Source organism: Zootoca vivipara, chromosome 8, assembly GCF_963506605.1.
Source record: "Zootoca vivipara chromosome 8, rZooViv1.1, whole genome shotgun sequence".
In the NCBI taxonomy this organism is placed as follows: domain Eukaryota; kingdom Metazoa; phylum Chordata; class Lepidosauria; order Squamata; family Lacertidae; genus Zootoca; species Zootoca vivipara.
This window is the reverse complement of record NC_083283.1, coordinates 59,532,526-59,555,368: the sequence shown is the minus strand read 5'-3', so window position 1 is coordinate 59,555,368 and position 22,843 is coordinate 59,532,526. Positions and strand designations below refer to the sequence as shown.

At 45.1% G+C, this 22,843-nt stretch overlaps 1 protein-coding gene across 7 annotated transcripts in view; it reads right to left on the bottom strand.

Moving 5' to 3' along the window:
* Window positions 1-22,843, bottom strand: part of KIF13A (kinesin family member 13A) — a 78,756-nt gene that overhangs the window by 50,457 nt on the left and 5,456 nt on the right. For all 7 annotated transcript variants that reach the window (XM_035126353.2, XM_035126355.2, XM_035126356.2 and 4 more), the window contains exons 3-6: window positions 6,838-6,850; window positions 4,899-4,959; window positions 3,070-3,162; window positions 1,066-1,246 (exon numbers count right to left, since the gene is read on the bottom strand). In XM_035126353.2, the coding sequence (XP_034982244.2) occupies window positions 1,066-1,246; window positions 3,070-3,162; window positions 4,899-4,959; window positions 6,838-6,850 (348 nt within the window). The remainder of the gene's footprint in view (window positions 1-1,065; window positions 1,247-3,069; window positions 3,163-4,898; window positions 4,960-6,837; window positions 6,851-22,843) is intronic.

Below are 22,843 nucleotides of genomic sequence, written 5' to 3'. Positions count from 1 at the left end.
TTACTAGTTTTCATAACTACAACTACTTAATAATATTATGAACCTCAAAATAATATCAATAATCACTTCTAAACCTACCTATTATTAAATTACAATCATATTCTTAAATCTCCCCTAACAGAAAATATGGATTCGCTGAGTCTTGCACTATTCCCACACTTCTTGTGGAAGCGAATTCCATAGTTTAAGTGTATTTGTTGAAGAAATACTTTATTTTGTTTGCTTTGAATCTTCCAATATTCAGCTTCATTGGATGCCAACCTTTAGTATCATGAGAAAGGGAGAAAAACTTTTCTCTATGCACATTATCCACATCATGCATAATTTTATATACCTCTATTATATCTCTTCTTACTCACATTTTATCTAGCTCATAAGTCCCAAATTTTAATACATAAGACAATGACAGAACCCCCCCCCCAAAAAAAAACCCCATGCTCTCTTATTCATTTCTGCTGTTGTACAGATATCCGGCTACCATAATAGCCATGCAGCAGTAAAGGTCACTCCCATAGCTCATTTTGTTCACATTCCATGAAGCAAATTCTGAAAACCAGGTTCCTTATTGACCACCAATCATGGATGGTTGGCATTTCACTTTGGTAAATATAGCTCTCTCTAGTAAGAGCAGTCAAGTTCACACTACACATGGAAGCAACAGATGATAACCTTATGGGACTGACGGGGTCTGCCTGATGGGTGGTGATGTGCTATTTGAAGCATGCAGATAAAGGGAGCTGAATCTCCTCTTTCCTCCCCCCACCCACTACTTTTAATTCCAAAGTTGACCCCTTCAAACATTTTTATCTCTACTGAGCTCCGATAGCAGAAGTGAGCCTGGTTGGTGGTGGGGAGAGAACTCCTGGAGGAAAAGGGCTGCAAGTGGGAATGTTGTTGTCAGAAAAGGCTTCAGTACAAACTCTGGTCCTTTAAATCACAACCTTCCCACACCTCTGAGGGACAGTCACATTTAAAGCAATCATGTATAGTTTTGGTCTCAGTGCACAAAATATACTCTCATTCCTAACCTGTTGTGTTGATCAACACTGAAAACAAGTTCCTTACCCTTTAGGGTCCAGTAAATCTCTGACCTTCTCATTATAGATCTCCATATAGGACACTTCAACTTTAAAAGTGTGTGAATCGTTTTCTTCTGAAGTGATTCTTTGAAATAATGCACAGCAGAGCCGTGGGATCAGACCCAGTTGTTCTGCATTGCCCATCATTGAGAAGGATTTTCCGGAGCCTAAAACAGAATATAGAAAATAAACATGTATTATAAAAGCTCTCCTTGCAATTTCAGATATTTTCCTACAAAAAGTGAAGCCAGTTTGGATGTAAGTCAATGGAGCATGCAATTAAGGGTTCTCCATGCGATTAAGTATTTGGTTTGGCCTATGTGCTGGATTTGACCTGGGAAGAAGTCTGTGAGGGGCAAGTTAAGAAGTCCCACCTCTGGCCTACAACATTAGCAGTGGCCTACACTATAAGGGCTGCTGGAAGCTGCTCTCTCAGCACAACCCTTCAACCTACAACAGGGATGTTACAGTGAACTATGCTACAGGATTATTGTATACTACTCTCTCAGCCAAATCTGCAATGAGGATAATGATTCTCTGCTTCAGCCCAACAACCAACCTTCCATAGGGGTGTCATATTATTAGCCTTCAACTGATGGGTCAGAACAGCCTGATCTAAGGTGGGTTGCAAAAACATCACAACCACTATTTAAATATATGGCAAAATATTAAGAAATGGGTCCCCAAATGCATGTTTCGATTAAAGGTGGGTCCCAGGTCTGAAAAGATCAGTAACTACTGCTCTAGACAATACCACAAACGACTTAGAGGCTGAACTGCAGCATATAATATGAACCACACTGCAGGACTATCCTAAGCCATTTTTTCATATCTGCAAACCTCAGGGTTACTCTGAGCATGCTGATGCCTCTTCTTTTGTACACAGGTGGTGCAATTTTGACTCTAGCTCTACAAACACAAGACAACTCACAATGGCATTAGTGTATATGATGATGACAGTACAGATTGCTTTCTCATCCTCATCTGTCCACCTTATGAATGTCAAGTTATTTAGTTTAACAAATATGTTGTGAAAATATATAGATGATTCTTTTATGGAAAGCATATGAAAAACAAGTAAAAGAAAAAGCTGGCACCTTGTCGCCTGCACATGACTTAACTTTGTGAATTTTCATCAAATGCATGTCTTGCTATATTTAATAGTGTTTAGAGGAATATTTCAAGTGGAGCTCTCAGTTCTTCTGAACTATTTGCAAATGTACAAAAATGAGCATGCAACTGTCATAGCACAAAAACTGGTGCTCTCCTCTTCTGAACTAAGTTCATTAGATTATGCGTACACAACCAAAGCATACAGTGGTACCTTATGTTGCGAACGGAATCCATTCCGGTGGCCCGTTCACAACATGAAAAGGCCGCAACATGAAGCGCCGCATCTGCGCACACGCGTGACACAATGTGGCGCTTCTGCACATGTGCGCAGGTTACGGACGCGCCAAACCTGGAAGTCCGGGTTCAGCACGTTTGTAACCTGAAAAGATGCAACATGAAGCGGACGTACCATGAGGTATGACTGTAATGGTTTGAGAAGGCATCTGTATAGTCTCAGATTTCAATGTTGTTATTAGGAACCTGTCTGTATAGACAGTACTGATCCCACAGTTCAAGATTATCCTTAATGAAACTGGGCTTGTTTTTTTCAGATTAAGGATATGAAGCCTTGTCTATTTACTGATCATTTGTCTCAAAGTCAGAAAGATCTACAACCAGATCCTGAGTATATTTATTCAGGGGTATGCTCTATTAAGTTCAGGTAGATGAACATAGGAAGACAGTCATGAGTGCTATTAGGTTTTGAGCTAAGAGGTATATTAAGAGAAGTGACTGGGATGTGAGGCAAGAGAGAAAAAATATGTGGCAAAGGAGAAGTCCAATACTGCACTCAAGGAGATGCTCGGGCTGAATAAAGGCATTAGTTAAGTGGCACTCCTGGCCCAATAAAAAGTCCCCACTTGTAAAAACCTCTCACCTGTTTGTCCATAGGCAAAAATGCAAGCATTATACCCCTGAAAGGCCTTCTCAAGAATCCCTTCACCAAGGCACTTGAACACTACTTGTTGACCTACAAAATTTAATACACAATTGAGAAACCAAAGCCTCAAAATTAAATAAACTAAGTTTTTTCACTACAAGCAATTTAAAAAGTGAATAATAATAATAAAGCAGTTGTGAAAAACTTTGCTTAGATTGCTTAAATATGACATCTAAATCCATATCTAGTTTTTAACACAATAATTTTCTAACCATATCAAAAGTATCAACTTGATATGTACTTTTTGGCTTGTATCCAATGCATCACTAAGTGTTTCATCGGTGCAAGAATTCCCACTTGCACAATGAGACTTTCCCTTTCTCCTACCCCATGCACACCCCACACCCTCCCCAAGTCTACTCCAGGGGTTGAAGCCCCAGATGATATTTAAGGGGTATATTGGGGGAGGAGAGGGAGGGGAAGTCCTGCTGTACAACCACAAATCCTTGCACTGGCAAACCACTTACTTAGTGCTGCATTGGATAGAAGCCATTGTATCCACATTGGCATAAAATTCATCGTTTGGTTGAGTATTGGATATATGTGTACTGGTACCAATCACATAGGTTGCAATCACTTGATTGGATCCAGATACAGTATGAGTCATGATTAGAAAAGTCGCACTGATTTCAATGGATGTAAAGCATGATTTACAGTGCAATCCTGGCCATCTTTACTCAGTGCTGCCAAATTCCATGACACTTACTCCCCTACAAATAAGATTCTGATTACCATCAAAGTCTGGATTGAACCCTCTATTTTTATCAGTATTGTCTTGAGAGAGTTTGACAGCATTGGGTTGTCCTATACCAACTAATTCTGTTGTAGCACTACCAGAACAGCTGCTTCTAAAATATTGATCCACTTCTGAGCCTTATGATATATATAAAATTGTGCTGTTTTGATAACTGTCCTTCTGTCTAAACCAGTATTTTCTTTCTCACATGCATACAGAAAGTGGATTATGTTTTTAAATTAAATAATGCTGACAATGTGTCTCCTTAAAACTCTTTTTAAATATTGTGAATGAACAGCACTAATTTGTGCATTCATGAAACATAAAAACTACAAGGCCAAACCATTTTATTATATAACAAAACAAGAACTGATTTCCCTCGACATCTAACAATAACTAGCAACAAGAGAAAGATTTGAAATATGGGTCTAAAGAAATAAAGGAGAAAGCTTCAGCTTCTAAAAAGCAGGTATTGGCAGCACTTTGAAGTAAGCATTTCAGATGCAGTATTTCTGCCATCCAATTAATTTTTCAAGTAATCTGCTTTTAACAGAATCTTTGATGTATTTCAAATGAATATTTCGGCTACAATAGTTTTCTCTTCTCACTCCTTTTGAGAAGGAAATGTAGAAATGAACACAATCTGGGTGGTTTCAGTGTTGCTTCATCCTACTGTTTCTTTATTGTCTAAAGTCATGAGTTCAGTGTGGATAAACCAAATAGAATAAATATAATTAGAAAATTAAGATGACTACAAGGACAGGGTGTGTCACAGTGAAAGAATACTCAGACATGCACTAATCAACCCACAGTGGGTTTATCTACAGGTTCTAAAACACTAACAAAATCCAGGGGAACCATGGATTTTCTGTCAAGTACATAACCAAATCACAATGGACTTGGAACTCAAAATAAAATTAATAACTGTGTAAACAGAGAAAGCAGGAAAATGTGGGTTCTGTTAAACATGGGGAGGGAAGTAGAATTTTATAAATCATCAGCCAAGCCTTGTAGTAATTACAAATCATACCTGCATATTTTGCAGTGTTTGATTCATCCATAGACCAGAAGCAGTAATCAAAGGCAAACACCTGCATATGAATACAAAAAAGTAAATTAAAAACTTCCCAAAACTATGAAAACTTACAGCATTTTGAATAGCAAATGCAACATTTGCAATTTGCAAAAGAAACCATTTATATTCAAATGTCTTTTTAAAAATCCCAGATCTTTCTGATTATTTGCAGCTAGTTTCTTCTTATATGAGGTACTAACTAACCAGTGACCATCAGCAGCAGTAGTAAAAGTAATCCACAGTTAATTGTGGCATACCATGACATACGAACTGAGCCATTGTAGACCACTCCCATAACCTCTGATCATTGACCATGTGAGTTGTAGGGAGTTGTAGTCCAAAGTATCTGGAGGGCACTAGATTGGAGAAGGCTGCAACAAACTAAAGCATGCAATTATATATCTCTTATCATCAGAATTCTGACAGCTGTGCTCATTACATTATTACTATTTTGTACATATTTAATAAACATTTTTAAAGTGCTTCTTTCCATATCATTCTCTCTATGCACACTCTTTAAATACATTAAGTGGATAAAATTACTCAAAATTCATGTCAGTTGTGAGGTTCAGGTGTTTATTGTCTAAAGATCTAACCCATTTCCCTTATTTTCAGGCTGAAAATGTATCAGAGCCAAACAGACATAATGCAGGAAATTGGGCATTAGCTCTCCTGACTACTATTTTTTGAAACACACAAACATTTTATTAAATGCAGCTTTGATTGGCTCCAATTTTTATCAGAGTACTGGCTCTAGGCTCTAATAAAATAGTGTTTATTCCGCTGCAGTATTTTCTAAACTAAATTCCCCCAAGCTACTATTAGCCCTACTAGAGGAAATATACAGGTACTGTATCTATATATTTCTCTTCTAGCAGGACTATTTTAGGTTTTGAAAACTGTGCAAAGGGAAGGATTAAAAATTCCTTCCTCCTAAACTCATGTGCCAATAAAAATGGGAAATTCACTTTAAAGCTATTTAAAAAACAAAATTAGTGTTGGGAGATCTGATCATGGATATCCTATATATCAGGCATGTCAAACTTGTGGCCCTCCAGATGTTTTGGACTACAATTCCCATCTTCCCCAACCACTGGTCCTGCTAGCTAGGGATCATGGGAGTTGTAGGCCAAAACATCTGGAGAGCCGCATTTTTGACATGCCTGCTATATATTGTGTTTGACCCTCGGCTACCATTCTTACATAGAGGAGGACATGGACATACCGTATTTTTCCATGTATAAGACTAGCTCCCCCCCAAAAAAAAATTAGGTTGGAAATTGGAGCTCGTTTTATACACAGGTAGTGCTGAGGGGTGTTTTCTTAATTTTGAGTTAAAAAATAAGGGATGTCTTATACATGGTGGGCGTCTTATACACGGAAAGATATGGCAGTTACTAAGATTATGTGAGCCTAACACTTCCTAGTGGAAGATGGCAATCTGGGGTGCAATTCAACATCACACTAAGGTGATAGTTTCATACATTTGAGACACTACTTCCTACACATGCAACCTTGGGTCCCAAATCTACACCACGTGTATGTTACCGCTGTGTCAATGAAATATGAAACGGCCCTCAGTAAAATGCATATAATTCTGTATGTATGCCTGGCAAAGCAGGTCTGCTTAACATGCACCTCAGTCTTATGTGACTGTCAAAAATTCATACTTGAATGTATCAATTTCATATTACAAAGACAGACCAGAGCTGGAAACTTCCAAACTTTTTCTCTGCACCAGGTTGTAGAACAAACTTAGATAGAAATAATGCAGGTTCTAAATCCCATTAGAAAGCAAAGCTATTGAACTGAATGTGGAAAAACATGCTACATATTGTGAGCAAATTATCTTTATTTTGATAGGGAACAGTATTTTAAAAGATCAGTCACTTACCTTAGGTGATTTTCTGAGGAATGGAAATACAGCAATGGCAGAAAAGGATTGTCAATATATCATCCACAGAATTGGAAAGCATTAAAAAGAAAGGGAATATATGGTTAGTGCCTGAAACTATTAGAACACTCTGTATACGCCATAAATTATTCTGGTTGGAAAGATCAGTGAGTTCAATATTTATTGACTTAGGAAAGCAATACTTTTTTTCTTCCAAAAATAATGCATACCAAAAAGATTTTAAGAAGAAACACACCTGTACAACTTACAGGAGAGAATATAATTACTGTACAGTATTAATTCAGGAATTCCCCCCTTCATTCCCATGTAGGGCACTGCAAAGAACAGTGCTGGAAGGAAGAGGTGGTTTCTGCTTCTCTTTCATTGAGCAAGGTATGATTCTACTGCCCATCAGTTGATGAGCAGTTGGGAGCATGCCTTGTTCAGCACTCCATTTTGCTAAGGGAACTCTGAAAAAAAGGTCAGCATTTTAAAATGAAGGCTTTCTTCTCTTACCTCCCCCAGCAGGAAAGAGAACTGAAGGAAAGAAAGAATTCTCCCTTTCATACCCCTCCCATGCTGCTGCTTGAAGTGGCTTGCACATGGACCTTCAAAGAGCACTGTTGGGACGGGGAAATGGTTTCCATCAGATGGAAGCTGCTTTTCCCTCTTTGAGCAATTTGCACTCCTCTGGAAGGAAGTACACCTTGTTCTAGCAAAGAAGCAAACTGGAGGCCACTTTAAGTTCCTGTTTGCTCTTTTGAAACCCCACCCTTACCTGCCCCACACCTGACTAAATGTATGACATCAGGTGTAGGGTGGGGAGCAGGGACATGGCTCCCCCAAAACGGCTTTGCAGGCCAAGTGAGAAGGCCTGGTGGACCAGGTTTGCCTGGTGGGTCAAAAGCTCCCATTCTAGTTCTACACTTCCATATGATGTAAGTATCCAGAACTTCCCACAGCAAGTGCTGGTAGTTCCTGAACAAAATAGTGTTTTTCTATTAGATGGAAGGTAAATTCCATGTTGTTTGATTGGCAGATACAAATATACTAATTTTTAATTAAATTTAAAATTATATTAAATATAATTTCCATAGCTCAGTTATGGGACATAAAAATGTAAGTGCTGGATACATTATTAAGAGTGTTGGGAGACCAGGATTCAAATCCCCACTCAGCCATGAAGTTCACTGGGTGACTTTAGGCCAGTTACCATCTCTCAGCCTAACCTACCGCTACCTCACAAGGTTGTTGTAGGGATTAATTGAGATGGGGGGGAACAATGTGCAGCATCTTCAGCTCCTTGCAATAAGCCATTAAAATAAAATAAAAATATTTTGATGCAGATGTCAATCTTCAATACCATCTGAGGCCACTAGTTCTTCACATAAGTAACTGGACATAATTAGAGAGCTGCATAAGGGTGGACAACTACACAATCAGTTTATGACTTGTGTGTGCAACATATAAGCAATATTCATTTGTGGTTTCTAGTTGAGATTGCAACATATTGCAAGCACATTTACTACAGTGCGTCATGCTTTGGTCAGTTTTGATCAAACAGCAGTCAATTTGGTCTGCATGCATCCATTGAGATCTTAGGCAGAACTGGTTTTCTCTCTTTGTACATAAGGCTGTGCATGGTAGCTGGCTGAGACTGTTTCAAAAGTATGTGTTGTGACATGTCATGGTACCTTTCTACTGTCATTAACACACTGCATTGTGTTCAGCTGATTGGATTACTGGGCTAGTTATCTGCTGGGATTGTTCTATTTACCTTGGCTGTCCTAAGATGCTAGCATGTTTAATTGAAATAAAATCTATTTAGTTTCATTTTTAAAAAAGTGACTTGTATGTACTGCCATCACAGAACACACACTACAGGCAGAAGTTTTGTATCACCTCAGCATAGACACTTAAATTAAGCCAAATCAGGTGAAATATCTAGTGAGATATACACATGCATGGACCAGCCTTTAATGATATTTCCAGAAACAGTGTTATAACAGAAGAAATAAACATCCCATGCCTCATGTTTCCACACAACAATCTCAATTTCCTGAGCGATAATGGAAACAACACTTCATGTGTTATTCCGGATAGACACAGTCACTAGAATTCTGCACTGACAAAGCAGAAGCATGTGAGAGAACTGCTTGAGATGAGCAAAACTGCTGTTTAGACAACTATTTCAATTACATTCACATTAATAAGCTAAATTAATTTATTACTGGTGGTGGAGTGCCAACATAGGTTTTGTCTACTATTTGTCTATTCTTATATATTACTGAACATCTGAAAAACAGGATCTGAATGAGGAATATATTCTCCAGTGCATGGGCGTAGGCAGGGGGGCAAGAGGGGGCAGCTGCCCCCCCTAGAAGCAAAAAAATTAATGTATTTTACAGACCATAACCAGCACTTTTCCCCTCCAAAAACTGAAGTGGAAAGGGCTTTGCTTTAGCAAGAGCAGCTAAGTCTCCGCTTGCTGGGGGGGGGGCACAGCAGTAACAAAAACACATCAAATAAATAAAGCAAAGTGGCTACCAGTAGTTAAGCAGTTAAGACAATGGAGCATATATCCCCAGGCAAGATTCGATAGCTGACCATTTCACCCTATTGTTCTTAAGTGGGAGTTGTTAATGAGCATTCAGGAGCATTAAGAGTTCTATTGGTGATTTAATGAGGGTGCAGACTCAGAGGATTCAATTTGACTAAGGTGGCTCTGCAAGGCTAAAAAGAAGTGAATAAGAAAGGGGGGGCTGTAGCTTTGACAGACACAGTGATGTTTATAAAAAGCATTGGTGTTCCAGTCTGCCCCTCCTCCTGCATCTGTATACTGTAAATCAGGGGTGGCCACCTCCCAAGAGACTCTGATCTACTCAGACTTTAAAACGGGGGGTGATCTACCCCCTTTTGGGGGGTTCAGGTCAAAGCTGTTGAGTTTTTTTTAAAGGAAGGGAAGCCCTGTTTTGGGGGGTTTAGGTCAAACTTGTTGAGCTTCTTTTAGGAGGGAGGGAGGCCCATTTTTGTTTAGGGCTTCAGGTCATAGTTCAACTTTTTTGAGGGAGGAGGAAAATTTTGGGTGAGCTTTTTTTAGGGGTGCCAGTGACCTACCACAGACATCCAGTGATCTACTGGTAGATCACAATCTACCTGTTGGACGTGCCTGCTGTAAATCAAGCAGAGAGAAAGCTGCTTACAAGGCTCCTGTACATGCAGAGTTCCAGCATCACAGCATCACCCAGAGGCACCCACAAATATGAGTTATCCCTCTCTCTATTTCTTCCTTCCTTCCCTCCCTCTTCCATCCTTAATAAAATATGGGGGGGCAGATAAGCCCCACATACCGTGTTTCCCCCTTTTTAAGACGGAGTCATAATATAAGCCATGGCAGGATTTTAAAGCCTTTGTAAAATATAAGACATACCCCGAAAATAAGCCATGCCTGCAGGGTCGGCTCCCAGCAGCGCTGGGCATGGGAGAGAGGAGACTGAGCAGCCACTGTGGCATTGCGCTGCCAGAGACTCGCAGCCACTGAGGAGCTTGCGGCGCCGGGGCTTGCAGGCGGCTCTCGCCTTGCCGCCCTTTCTCCTGCTCCCGGGGGAGACGTGGCTTCTATTCCCCATTGCCAAGGAAACAGCCCGGGGGAGAGACGCCAGAGCTGAGGCGCCCCCCGCCCGCGGATCCCACGTGCCGCCGAAAACGGCAATGCTTAGGGCCCCCCACTCCTCGCCCGAAGTGGAGTAAGGCCCCCCGAGCGGTCCAGGGCTTGCTTCCGAATGCGCAGGGACAGGACTGCGCTGTTAAACTCTTTGCAAACTCCTTGCCCAAAAGAAAGCTGTCCTGCAGAGTGCCGGATCGAGGAGCCGGTCTGCAGAGTCAGCGCCCAGCAGCGCGGCGCTGGATTGAGGAGGCGGTGCTTCGTGCGGAGCTGCTGGGCGCCGACCCGGCAGGCCGCTTCCTCGATCCGGCGGCCTCCCGGGTGGGCGCCCAGCAGCGCCGTGCGGAGCACCGGATCGAGGAAGCGGCCTGCCGGGTCGGCGCCCAGCAGCTCCGCACGAAGCACCGCCTCCTCAATCCAGCGCCGTGCTGCTGGGCGCTGACTCTACAGACCGGCGGTGCTCCGCGCGGCGCTGCTGGGCGCCAACCCGGGAGGCCGCCAGATCGAGGAAGCGGCCTGCCGGGTCGGCGCCCAGCAGCTCCGCACGAAGCACCGCCTCCTCAATCCAGCGCCGCGCTGCTGGGCGCTGACTCTGCAGACCGGCTCCTCGATCCGGCACTCTGCAGGACAGCTTTCTTTTGGGCAAGGAGTTTGCAAAGAGTTTAACAGCGCAGTCCTGTCCCTGCGCATTCGGAAGCAAGCCCTGGACCGCTCGGGGGGCCTTACTCCACTTCGGGCGAGGAGTGGGGGGCCCTAAGCATTGCCGTTTTCGGCGGCACGTGGGATCCGCGGGCGGGGGGCGCCTCAGCTCTGGCGTCTCTCCCCCGGGCTGTTTCCTTGGCAATGGGGAATAGAAGCCACGTCTCCCCCGGGAGCAGGAGAAAGGGCGGAAAGGCGAGAGCCGCCCGCAAGCCCCGGCGCCGCAAGCTCCTCAGTGGCTGCGAGTCTCTGGCAGCGCGATGCCGCAGTGGCTGCTCAGTCTCCTGCTCTCTCCAGTGTCCAGCACCGGCGCAGCTGGGCACCGACCCTGCAGGCTGCCTCCGGAACCCAGCAGCAGCAACGCTGGCTGCCGTAATTACAGTTAAAAAAAAATTAAAAAGACACCCCCCCGAAAATAAGCCATAGGCTTATTTTCTTGGGTAAAATAAATATAAGACGGTGTCTTAAAATGTGGGAAACACGGTAGAAAGCCCATCAACATGGGGGGATGACTCTTTCAAATACGGTATTTACCAGTAATTGGGGGGGGGAGAGGCACCTAGGCCTCTAGGTGTTGGCTGTTATGCCTAGGAGTAGGACAATTCAAGAAAGCAGAACGATGCATATGGTATGGTAATACTATATCAATAGAATCGTAGAATTGTAGTCGGAAGGGACCACAAGGGTCATCTAGTCCAACCCGCTGCAATGCAGGATTTTTTCCTAAGGTGGGGCTTGAACCATGGTTGAAATATTATGCTGATATGCAGCAACACCTCGGAGCCGTCGTGGCTGCGGCCATGCCTTGCCCCGCCCTCGCCCGCCCTTCCACTCCCTCTCGCCTGCCCGACCCTCCTGTCCTCTTGCTGCAGAGTTCTAGCATCACAGCGTCATCCAGAGACACCCACAAATATGAGTTATCTCTCTCTCTATTTCTTCCTTCCTTCCCTCCCTCTTCCATCCTTAATAAAATACGGGGGGGGCAGATAAGCCCCACATAGAAAGCCCATCAACATGGGGGGATGACTCTTTCAAATACGGTATTTACCAATAATTGGGGGGGGGGCACCTAGGCCTCTAGGAGTTGGATGCTATGCCTAGGAGTAGGACAATTCAAGAAAGCAGAATGATGCATATGCTATGGTAATATATCAATAGAATCATAGAATTGTAGTCGGAAGGGACCACAAGGGTCATCTAGTCCAACCCCCTGCAATGCAGGATTTTTTTCCTAAGGTGGGGCTTGAACCATGGTTGAAATATTATGCTGATATGCAGCAACGCCTCGGAGCCGTCGTGGCTGCGGCCGTGTCTTGCCTCGCCCTCGCCCGCCCTGCCACCCCCTCTCGCCTGCCCGACCCTCCCGTCCTCTCCAGCCAAGCAGGGTAGCCGCCAACGCTACCAGCCCCAGAAGCACAAGGTGGCCGCTGCTGCCACCGCCACGATGTCATCAGGCCCGCTGGCCCTTTAGCGCCGCCCACTTTGTGGCCCCTCCCCTTCCGTGCCTTGGCCCCGCCCCTGAACGACCATGGCTTGCCCCCCCCCCTAGTTTTGATCCTGGCTACGCCCCTGCTCCAGTGGGATTAGATATCCATATAGGAACAATATCTGGATACAACCACCACAGGCGCCAACTCTAAGTGGTTCAACTCTAAGCCCCCGCAAATGTTTTGGCAGGCTGGGGGCACCTAAAATTGACTGTGTTGAGCCACCTCAGCCTCCTCCTCCACCACGTGAAAGCGCAGATAAGGCACCAAATCGCCCACCTGTCTCCCAGGGTGCCCTCCCTCTCTCCGTCCTTCCTGCAACCTTCCTGCAGCCTCCCTAAATATTTTATTCAAGTTGGTGCCACTGACTTGGTCATAAAGCATATGCTTTTCATGTACAAAATCCCAGTTCCTATAAAAAAAAATCTCAGGCAGCATGGTCTAATCTAATTCAGTATATGGCTGCTTCATAAATTCAAATAGCATACTCAGTAGTTAATAGCTTGAAACTCTGAGAAACCATTTTCTATATTTATAAAAGCTTTCCACCAAAAAAGATATGACTACTACAAAACTGAAAATGCTTTCTAGCAGGAACAATGTGAAGCTAATCTAAGGGCAAATTTTCCTGGTATACTGGCAGCTTCCTGTGTAACTTTGTATAAATCAAGGATGGGTCAATCAAGGTCAACCAGTAGACAGATTATTCTGCCTCAGTGCCTAAAGCCTCTCTTCCCATTGTTATTATTAAACACTGCTCGTTTCACACATGCATAGCTGTGCATGTGTGTGTACTGTGAAGCCGTAAACCTGCAAGTTGTGTATGCATGTGGAACTGCTTTCACAATCTTTGAAATAAATATATCTTTGATGCCTGCTTGGGCTTTTCAAGCTCTCTCTCACTTTCAGATTCCTATTTTGGGAATTTGGGGCAAGCAGCTCAGCAGTGGAGGTGTAGAAAGAATAATAATGTGTCTGAACCATGTAAGCAGGTGGGGCTCTCCCAGTGTTGGAACAAATAATAGTCCGAACGAATGTGCACAGCACTGAATTTGCTAAAAACCAATGGTAGATATCTCAACAGATAGTAGAAAGTTTCATGCGTGAAATGTATTACCCTCTGGTCCCTGTCTCCTCAGTGCTTCTTTCATGTTGCCCTCTGATGCTTCATCTTCTATGTGCTTGCTGTTCTAAATTCTGTGTCCCTCCCTCTCATACTTTCTGCTCTGTTGCCTGAGTTTTGTAAATTATTTGATGGTATGTTAAAGCCTGCAGCCTCAATATATACATTTTATACATATTACTTCAACTGTAGTCTATGTCCTGAGTTCTGTTCTGTATGTGTCTTGAGATCCCTGTGAAGATTTGCTGACATGGTCAATATGCTGAAATATGTGCATAATACCAAAACTATACAGGGCCAGCTTATCTAAAAGACCACCTGTCCATCTACACACCTATCCGATTCCTACAGTCTGTTAAGGAGTCTCTTTTGATGATTCCACACACTCTATCAAATGGCAAACTATTTTTCTTTTGGCTTTTGCCTGGTTACTATTTCTGTTTGTCACACACAATCAGGCAAGTTCCTAGTTATGCCCGAATATTCAGCAAGAACAAGTGCCAAGATTAAAGTTGTACCAATGGCAATATATTTCACAATACAGATCACTCTGTTCAGTTGCACACCCAGTGTACAATCCATCAACAGCACAATGCAGATTGCAATGGATAATTTATATACTATTGTCCACTGAATGTGGAATAAGCACATTGATTTGCACTAATGCCAAGCCATTCTTATTTACAAAACATCCTTAGTTTCATCCATCTATACAAAAAGAAGCACATAATTCGGGCTATGAAAGATGGCAGAGTTAAAACAAAATTGGCTCAAGAGCCAGACCTTACATACGAAGAAAGCCAAAAAAGGCTCCCTATGCATTTCTACAGCAAGCATAAAAATAATCTCCTTCTGGAAAATACAGAAACAAGCCAAACTACACAATAACAGAAAGGATAAATAAAAGAGTACAGCTGCACACTTACTAGAGAAGTAAACCCAACTGAAATAAAATGGATTTGGACTTCCAACTAAAAAATGGATAGTACTACATTCCATGTTCGGTTAAGACAAAAGTTCAATTCTACAGCAACTCTTCTGTTTTTGTTTAGCAAATATCATTTTTTCTTGCTCCAGAGTAACTGGTGTGTTGCCTTGACACATATACTAAGAATCTCAACTTTCACAATAACCCTGAAGTGCAATAAAAAGTCACAGAAACCACCAAAAGAAAAAATCCCACTGTGGTTGCAAAATAATTAAGAATTTTTGAGATATTGCCATATATATGAGGAATTGAAAAAATGTTTAAGCAAACTTTCATAAAGAAACCAGAAGCCTTCCTCTTAGACATTTTAGATTCAGATATTCCAAATGAAAAAAGAGAATACAGTGGAACCTCTACTTACGAATTTAATCCGTTCCGAATGCACATTCGTAAGTAGAAACATTCGTAAGTCAAAACGATGTTTCCCATAGGAATGCATTAAGAATGGATTGATTCGTTCCGGGGCCTTAAAAAATGGCCAGATTGGCAGGTGGGGAGGCCGGCGGGAGGCCGGTGGCTGCGGTGGCAATGGGCCCGATCCAGCGAAGATCGGTAGCGGAGCCGGCGAGGGCCCGATCCCGCGCAAGGCTGGCACACAGCGGTGGCGAGCGTGGGGCACCGAGGCGGTGAGGGCCCGATCGTAAGTCGAATAAATTTGTAAGCCCGCCCCCATTTTTTCCCTTCGTAACTCGAAAAATTTGAATGTCGAGTCATTCGTATGTCGAGCTGTCACAGTACAGTGGAACCTCTATTTGCGACCATAATCCGTTCTGGAGGTCTGTCCGGAGGTTGAAACGGGTTGCTGAGAGAGGCGCCGTTGTGCACAGGCGGTGATTGCCTGCTTCTGCACATGTGCAAACGGCGATTGCCCGCTTCTCCGCATGTGCGAATGGTGATCACCGCTCCAGCGCATGCGCAAATGGCGGCAAATCCACCAGTTACTTCCGGGTTTGCCACAGTTGTGACTTGGAACGACCGTAAGAAGAGGTGGTGGTTCAACTGTATTCTTATATGCTACAACCATGGGTGTACCCAGCATGGGGCAGGGGGGTGCAGCTGCCCCCGCTAGAAGACCAAACCGTGGGCCCGAATAGGGAAGCAAATACCCTGTGCAGGCGCCCTGCTTGTTGACACGGGGGGGAGGGGGGAGGAAACGCTGCTGGTGCCGTGGCTCCTGGACGGCGGCTCCTCCTCTCAGCCCGTCCTGCCTACATTTGCACCAATTCCCACCCACTAAAGCCTTCGCGCCTCCCAATGGAAAGCCCTGCCGGGCGGCAACCTATCCTAACAAAGAGTTCTGCTGGGCTGGCAAGCGAAGGAGACGCGGCTCCCTGCATTGGTTGCAGCCGTTGCTGCGCTCTGGCTTCCGGTAGGCTGCACTGCGATCGTCGGCGCCGCGGGCTGGGAATCGCCCCCTTCCCCCCTTCCCCCCTCCGCACCCCCTACCCACCCCTGAGTTAGGAGTTGCTACTGAGACTCCTCCTGGGCCGGGAGAGGAAGTGCACCGACAGGAGCCAGTTCAGCCTCGGCGGGCAGAAGCCCGCAAAGGAGGAGTGGGGGGCGGCGCCCGAAGGCGGTGGTCGTGGCTGCTGCAAGGAAGCTGCGTGGGGGCGTTTGCGCCGGATTGCCGGCGGCAGGAGTAGCCCAGCGGCAGTGACCCTTCCTCGCCGCCCCCCCACCCCCGGCAATAGGAAAGGAGCTGCCTTGGGGGGGCGGCACAGCTCTCCACTCCCCCTGCATGCATTGCCCTCTCTGGGCATTGGCTGCTGTTTCCTTCTTTGCAATGCAACCCCCCCCAGCAGCTCTCCCTTGCTGCCCCTGCCGAGAGAGGGGCGTTGAGGGCGGGGGAGCCGCTGTCGCCGCCGTAGGGTCGTAGCTGGGGGGGGCTCACTCGCCTGCGCTGCGCCACCCCACCTTTCCCATCTTTTGCTCCCTTGCGATGGGGAGGCGGTGGTGGTAGCTTCTTCTTCTTCTTTGAGGGTCTTAGCTGGGGGGTCCCCAGTATCCTCCCAGGCCACGGGGGGATGGCCCCCCAGGACTAGCAGACCTCTGAGCTCCTTCCCCATCCCAGATATATAGGATGGGAACTGGCAAGGCTTCAGGGAGACCTGGAGGAAGGAAAACGGGGCCCAAAGGGGTTTTTCAGGGGGGTGGCTAGCCATAAATGGATGGGAGTGGTGTTTTCAGAGCAGGGCCGTCTTAAGCATACCTGGCGCCCTGACCCCGTGGTGTGACGGATCCCTCTCGTGCCCCCACCCCGCCCCGTTTCCCGGCACAGCTCACTGCACGGCTGCCGCCTGGAGGGCTGGAGCCCTGCGCAACCCAGCCTGGCCGTAGGGCCGGCCCTGGGCCAGGGGGTGCTGCCCGCCCCCTGTTGCGATGCCCCTGCACATGGCGGAGGCGGCCCCAGGCCTGCGCGCCTCCAGAAAGCAGCCTGAAGCCACTGAACAGTTGAGAGGTGCGGCTGGGGCGGCCTCCGCTGTGCCTCTCAGCGGGCGCAGCGGCGCCCCTGATGGCCTGGCGCCCCGCGCCACCGGACCCGGGCCTAGAGACGTCCCTGCTTCAGAGCAGGGGGGTTTCGTGTGAGAGAGTTTAGGGGTTTCATTTAGTGGCTGCAGCCACCGCCGCAGAGTCGTCGGGCCCGCTGGCCCTGTAGCCCCGCCCACATTCCCACTTTGTGACCCCTCCCCTCCCGTGCCTTGGCCCCACCCCTGAACGACCATGGCTTGCCCCCCCCCCAGTTTTGATCCTGGGTACGCCCCTGGCTACAACAGCAGCAAGAATATTAATTACCAGTACCAGAAATTGGAAAGGAGAATTAGTACCAAAAAAAGAGGAATGGCAGGATAATTTTTTTGAATATCTCAAACTGGCAAAAATGACAGAGACAATTAGGAGATAGCCAAACCCAAAGTTCAAAAAAAGAATATTTTTTTAAAAAGTGCCTTCAAGTTAAAACCTGGACATGCTTTGATTAATTTTCGCAAACCACAAAATGGGTTATAAGTATTCTATTCAGATAACAGAAGAAATGGTGAAATGATTAAAGAAGCAGTTTATTAAACAGATAAGACAGACCCGCTTTGAGGAAGACGGAAGTCTATTGGGGAAGATAAGGAATTGGGAATTAAGAACATGGTGGCATAAGTTCTTTTGTAAGAACATATGGATTTATGGATGTATGTATTTTTTTGTTTGTTTGTTTTTGTTATTATTTTATCATTTTTGTTAATTTTTTGTGTGTTTTTGTTAAGTAAGAAAACTAATAAAAAGCATATTTAAAAAAGAAAAAATTCCACTGTGAACTTTTTTTATGTTCATAAAACATAACAGTGCAATGCAAACCACATCTATTCATAAGTAAATCCTACTGAATTAAATGGGGCTTAATCCCAGGTAAGTAGGGTCAGGATTGCAGCTTGAATGATTAGTGTTACATCCAACACTGCCTGTGCACTTGTACAATGGACATCACCTTTCTTTCTCTCCTTCCTCTTGCAGCCTTCCGCAGAGTCTCAATCTGCTCTGAGCAGATTTTGGATATGAATGGGGAAGGAGTCTGCAGGGTGGTCTACACCCATAGTCTTGCTTTGAGTTTTTTCTTTTGAAAGCTTTCAGTTCTGATTAATAATTCTGAAACTGGTATTATGTACTAGTTTGGGGGTTTTGTGCAGTGAGAACAATTCATCTAATAGTTGCAATCATTTTCGTCAATTTTTAGAGTACCCAAGAAGACTAATGGCAAACTGCATGAATAGAATAAAAATGTGCAATTGAATTTTTCATAGTCCCTATTTTCACCCTGCAATGAAAGAAGGCATTTTCTCAATGTTATTTTATGGGTGTATACAGCAGCATGTAGATGGTATAAATATTTATATTTGGTTTGCTTAATCTTTTCATCAAAAGTGAGTAACAAAATAACAATTAATGCAAACAATAATCCTGAACGATTCACAAACTAAAAATGTGTTTTGTAAGGCATGACGATTTTCCAAATGCAGAGAGGCTTTTGAGCACTAGAAGATGCAGGAAATGGAAATGAGGCAGGGTTAATATATTTAACCTATGTTTGGTGAAGGTACATGCATTCCTCCATCTCTCTCTATAATAAAAATTAAGTATGTCACAGTGCAGCCACCATTGCAGGATTTGTAGTGCTGCATTACAATCCTGGATTTGCATGAAGTCAGAGCGAGATAGGGGAAAAGAAGTGAAGGAAAGTTGCACAAGAACAGTGGCCATAGCATGGGAACAAGAGTGGAAAGACATGGGGTGGGGAGGAGATGATTTAAAACAAAAGTTTGAGTAAAGCAGGAATGGAGGGAAATGAAAGGAAACTGGCAGTTTTAAACAATGGCAGAGGTTTAAGCAGGCGCATAGAAAGGGAGGGGTGATGGGGGTGGGGCGCCCCAGGCAGCACTCTGGTGGGGGCAGCGCCCCCGGCCCTTCCCCACCCTCCACCGATGACGGCTGCCGCGGCGTGACCACCATCGCGGAGACGCCCCTATGTTGCTCCATAGCGCGCTCTGCTTCTTCCTGCTCGGGCAGAAGCGAGGGGCGGGCCAGAGAGGGATGTTAGCGGTGGCCGCTGATGCCCCTCCCTGGCCCACCCCTCGCTTCCGCCCGAGCACGAAGAAGCAGAACGCGCCGGCCAAGCAGAGCAGCAGCGGCAAGCTGGATGGACTGTGCATGTGCAGATATGGGCTGACGCTGCTGATCCCGCGGCAACCTTACGAGCGGCAACTCATAAGGCTGCCACGTGTGAAAAACAGCACAGACAGGGCAGCCTTACGCACACTGTTCCCATGCAGCAGCCTTACGAGTTGCCGCTTGCTCGTCGGATTGTAAGGTTGCCACGGGAGCAGCAGTGTCATGCGTCGTGATGTCAGGACGCATGCGCGCTGTGGAGCGATGCCCCACTCCCAGGGGGTGCCACCCCGGGCAGCCAAGCGGCACCATTCACCACTGGGTTTAAGTAAGTAAACTACTTTGGAAGGTTGGAGGGCTCTATATCCTGTGTTGTACACATATGGGTGCATGCTTGTGAACGAAATATGTATTTTAAATTACTACATTCAATCTGGAACTTCCATGCTTAAGACAATGCATGTTACCAAAAGTGAAATACACTGTGTGAAGGACCTATGGAATATCTGAAGGCTCCAAATCCTTTAACTCTCTCACATGAAGCAACTGAGGAATGGAGGAGGGAGAAGTCTGAGTACAGCAAGAAGAGAGAAAGCACCTGTTTCAAACAATGGCAGGGTAAAGCAGAAATGGAAAGACACTGAAAGGATTTTTTTTAAAATGGTACAGTTTTGAGTAAAGTATGGATAGAGGAACACAAAAAGGGAAAGTGGCAAAGGTTTGAGTACAGCAAGGCAGACAACAGAAAACCAGGAGAAAGGAGAATGGAATGGTGTAGGAAAAGAACATGAAATACAAGCTGCCATCATGAATAGGAAAACTCTGCACTGCAACAATCTGTTGCAAATTGCCCTGGTAGAACTATAATTTGCTCACTTATTAAGCAACCATTTGATAATACTTTTGAATTCTGTACACACAAATTTCTGATTACAGTGGAACCTTGTGTTGCGTACCATCCTCCTTGTGAACGCTTTGGGTTACCAGCTCCGCTAACCCGGAAGTAGATGCTCCCGGTTGCGAACTTTGCCCCGGGATGCGAGCGGAAGTTGCGTGCGGAAGTTGGCAAAAGCGTGCCTCAGGTTATGAACAGTTTTGGCTTAAGAACGGACCTCTGGAATTAAGTTCGTAACCGGAGGTACCACTGTAGTCCACTTTTCACAAACATGGAGGATGGGAAGTCTTTTCTAGAACCTGTGATCTTTTCTATGACCTGTGATCTTCCCAGAAGGTCACCTGAAAAAATACTCCCACCATGTGAGAGTTGAAAGCCACATCACACTACTGACATCAAAACCAAAACAGTCCAGTAAATATTATTTTACAGCTTCACTGCGAATATTTGCCTAAGCTTTCAGTACTAAAGATTACACAGCATTCCACAACTAAGAAAGGGGGGTAGTCCACTAAAGGTAAAGGTAAAGGGGCCCCTGACCATCAGGTCCAGTCGTGTCCGACTCTGGGGTGGCGGCGCTCATCTCGCTCTATAGGCTGAGGGAGCTGGCGTTTGTCCACAGACAGCTTCCGGGTCATGTGGCCAGCATGACAAAGCTGCTTCTGGCGAACCAGAGCAGCGCACAGAAACGCCGTTTACCTTCCCGCCGGAGTGGTCCCTATTTATCTACTTGCACTTTGATGTGCTTTTGAACTGCTAGGTGGGCAGGAGCTGGGACCGAGCAACGGGAGCTCACCCCATTGCAGGGATTCAAACCACCGACCTTCTGATCAGCAAGCCCTAGACTCTGTGGTTTAACCCACAGCGCCACCTGGGTCCCATAACTAAGAAAGGGGGGTAGTCCACTATACTGTAGAGATATATTAACACAAGGGTGGGGGACCTGCAGCCCTTGGACTAATTTTACACAGGTGGGGAGAGCCTGGAGGGAGAGAAGAGGGCAAGATAGGAAAACGAGGTCAAAATGGATGTAGAAGTGAGAGCCCTCTACAAGCAACTGGTTCAAACCTCTGGCAAGAGTCATGTATGCTTTCTCCAGTGGCCCAGTAAATAGGTAGGGATGTGGTCCCCAACAGATTGTCCCTAACAGAATCCAGATCACAATGGAAAGAAGGTTCCCCACCCTTGCACTAAAAACTATGAAGTGCTTTATAAATCAAAATCTTATGGAGGTGCATATAGCTACCGTAACATTAAAACTTCAAAGTATCAGAATTACACTTTCTTTCTTTTTTACTACGTAACAAGCAGAATGCTAAATTTAAAACTGTTCCACACCTCTAATGATCTGTCTGAACTGCAAGGATAATAATCAGGTATAGGTATAATCATCCCTTCTGTAGCCACATGTGTTAATTATATTAAAAGGTTTGCTAATCTCTCACTAACTACAACATGCTGCCTGGTTGTTAACTTTGTAACTACCGTAGTTAATGAAAACAAGATACTTGTTAGCTTTCTATTTGTTTCTAAAGTTTGCAAAATTAATGTAATATTTCATTGGGTCAACTTTTGCATGCATAGTCATAAAGATTTTCTATTACACAGAAGTAATAAGAAATGGTTTTAACTTGACTGTTTTAATTGTTTAAATGATAATGACTTAATTCATTTAATCCACTTAATTATTTATTGTGTCATTTTCCTTTGCTCTGATATTTGGCTTGTGTAAACACATAAATTATTTTTAAAGGGTTTTGTACAACTCAAGAGCTGTGCAACTGAACAGAAAAATATCTCATTCAAAAACAACATGAAGTCTTTGTCAGAAATCTATTCTCATATTTCCAAATCTGTAGAAGGAATGTGTCTAGTTTCTCTGAACAGAAAAAGAGCAGCTGGAAGTTTAATCATTGATATCTACAGACACATTTAAAAGGTATGCATGATACTTAACAAGAACAAGTGAGAGTTCATCCCACTTTGATTTCATATGTATCAGAAACACTACCACAAACCTGTAACCTGAACTCTGATGTTTTAATAATGCACAGTTTTAGGAGGATAGTCTACTGGAATAATATCTAGGTCACTACCGTGTTTCTCCTAAAATAAGACGTGCCTCTAAAATAAGCCATGGCACGATCTTTTGAAGGCCAAAAAATGTAAGACATCCCCCCAAAATAAGACGTGTTGGGGGAGCCAGCGGGACGACCCAGAGCGAGCCGGCAAACGCAGCAGCTCGCGCTGCGCCGAGCCCCAGCACAGCAGGAGCCCCAGCACAGTGACGCGCGGAGCTCTGGCTGAACGGGCCCCAGGACCCGGCAGCGGGCGGCGCGCAAAGCCGCAGGACCCGGCAGCAGCCCCAGCCGCGCCGCGCTGCACTGCGTGAAGCCCAGGGACCCAGCAGCGGGTCCTGGGGCTTCGTGCGGCACGGCTGAGGCTGCTGGCTCCTGCCGGGTCCTGCGGCTTCGCGTGCCGCCCGCTGCCGGGTCCCTGG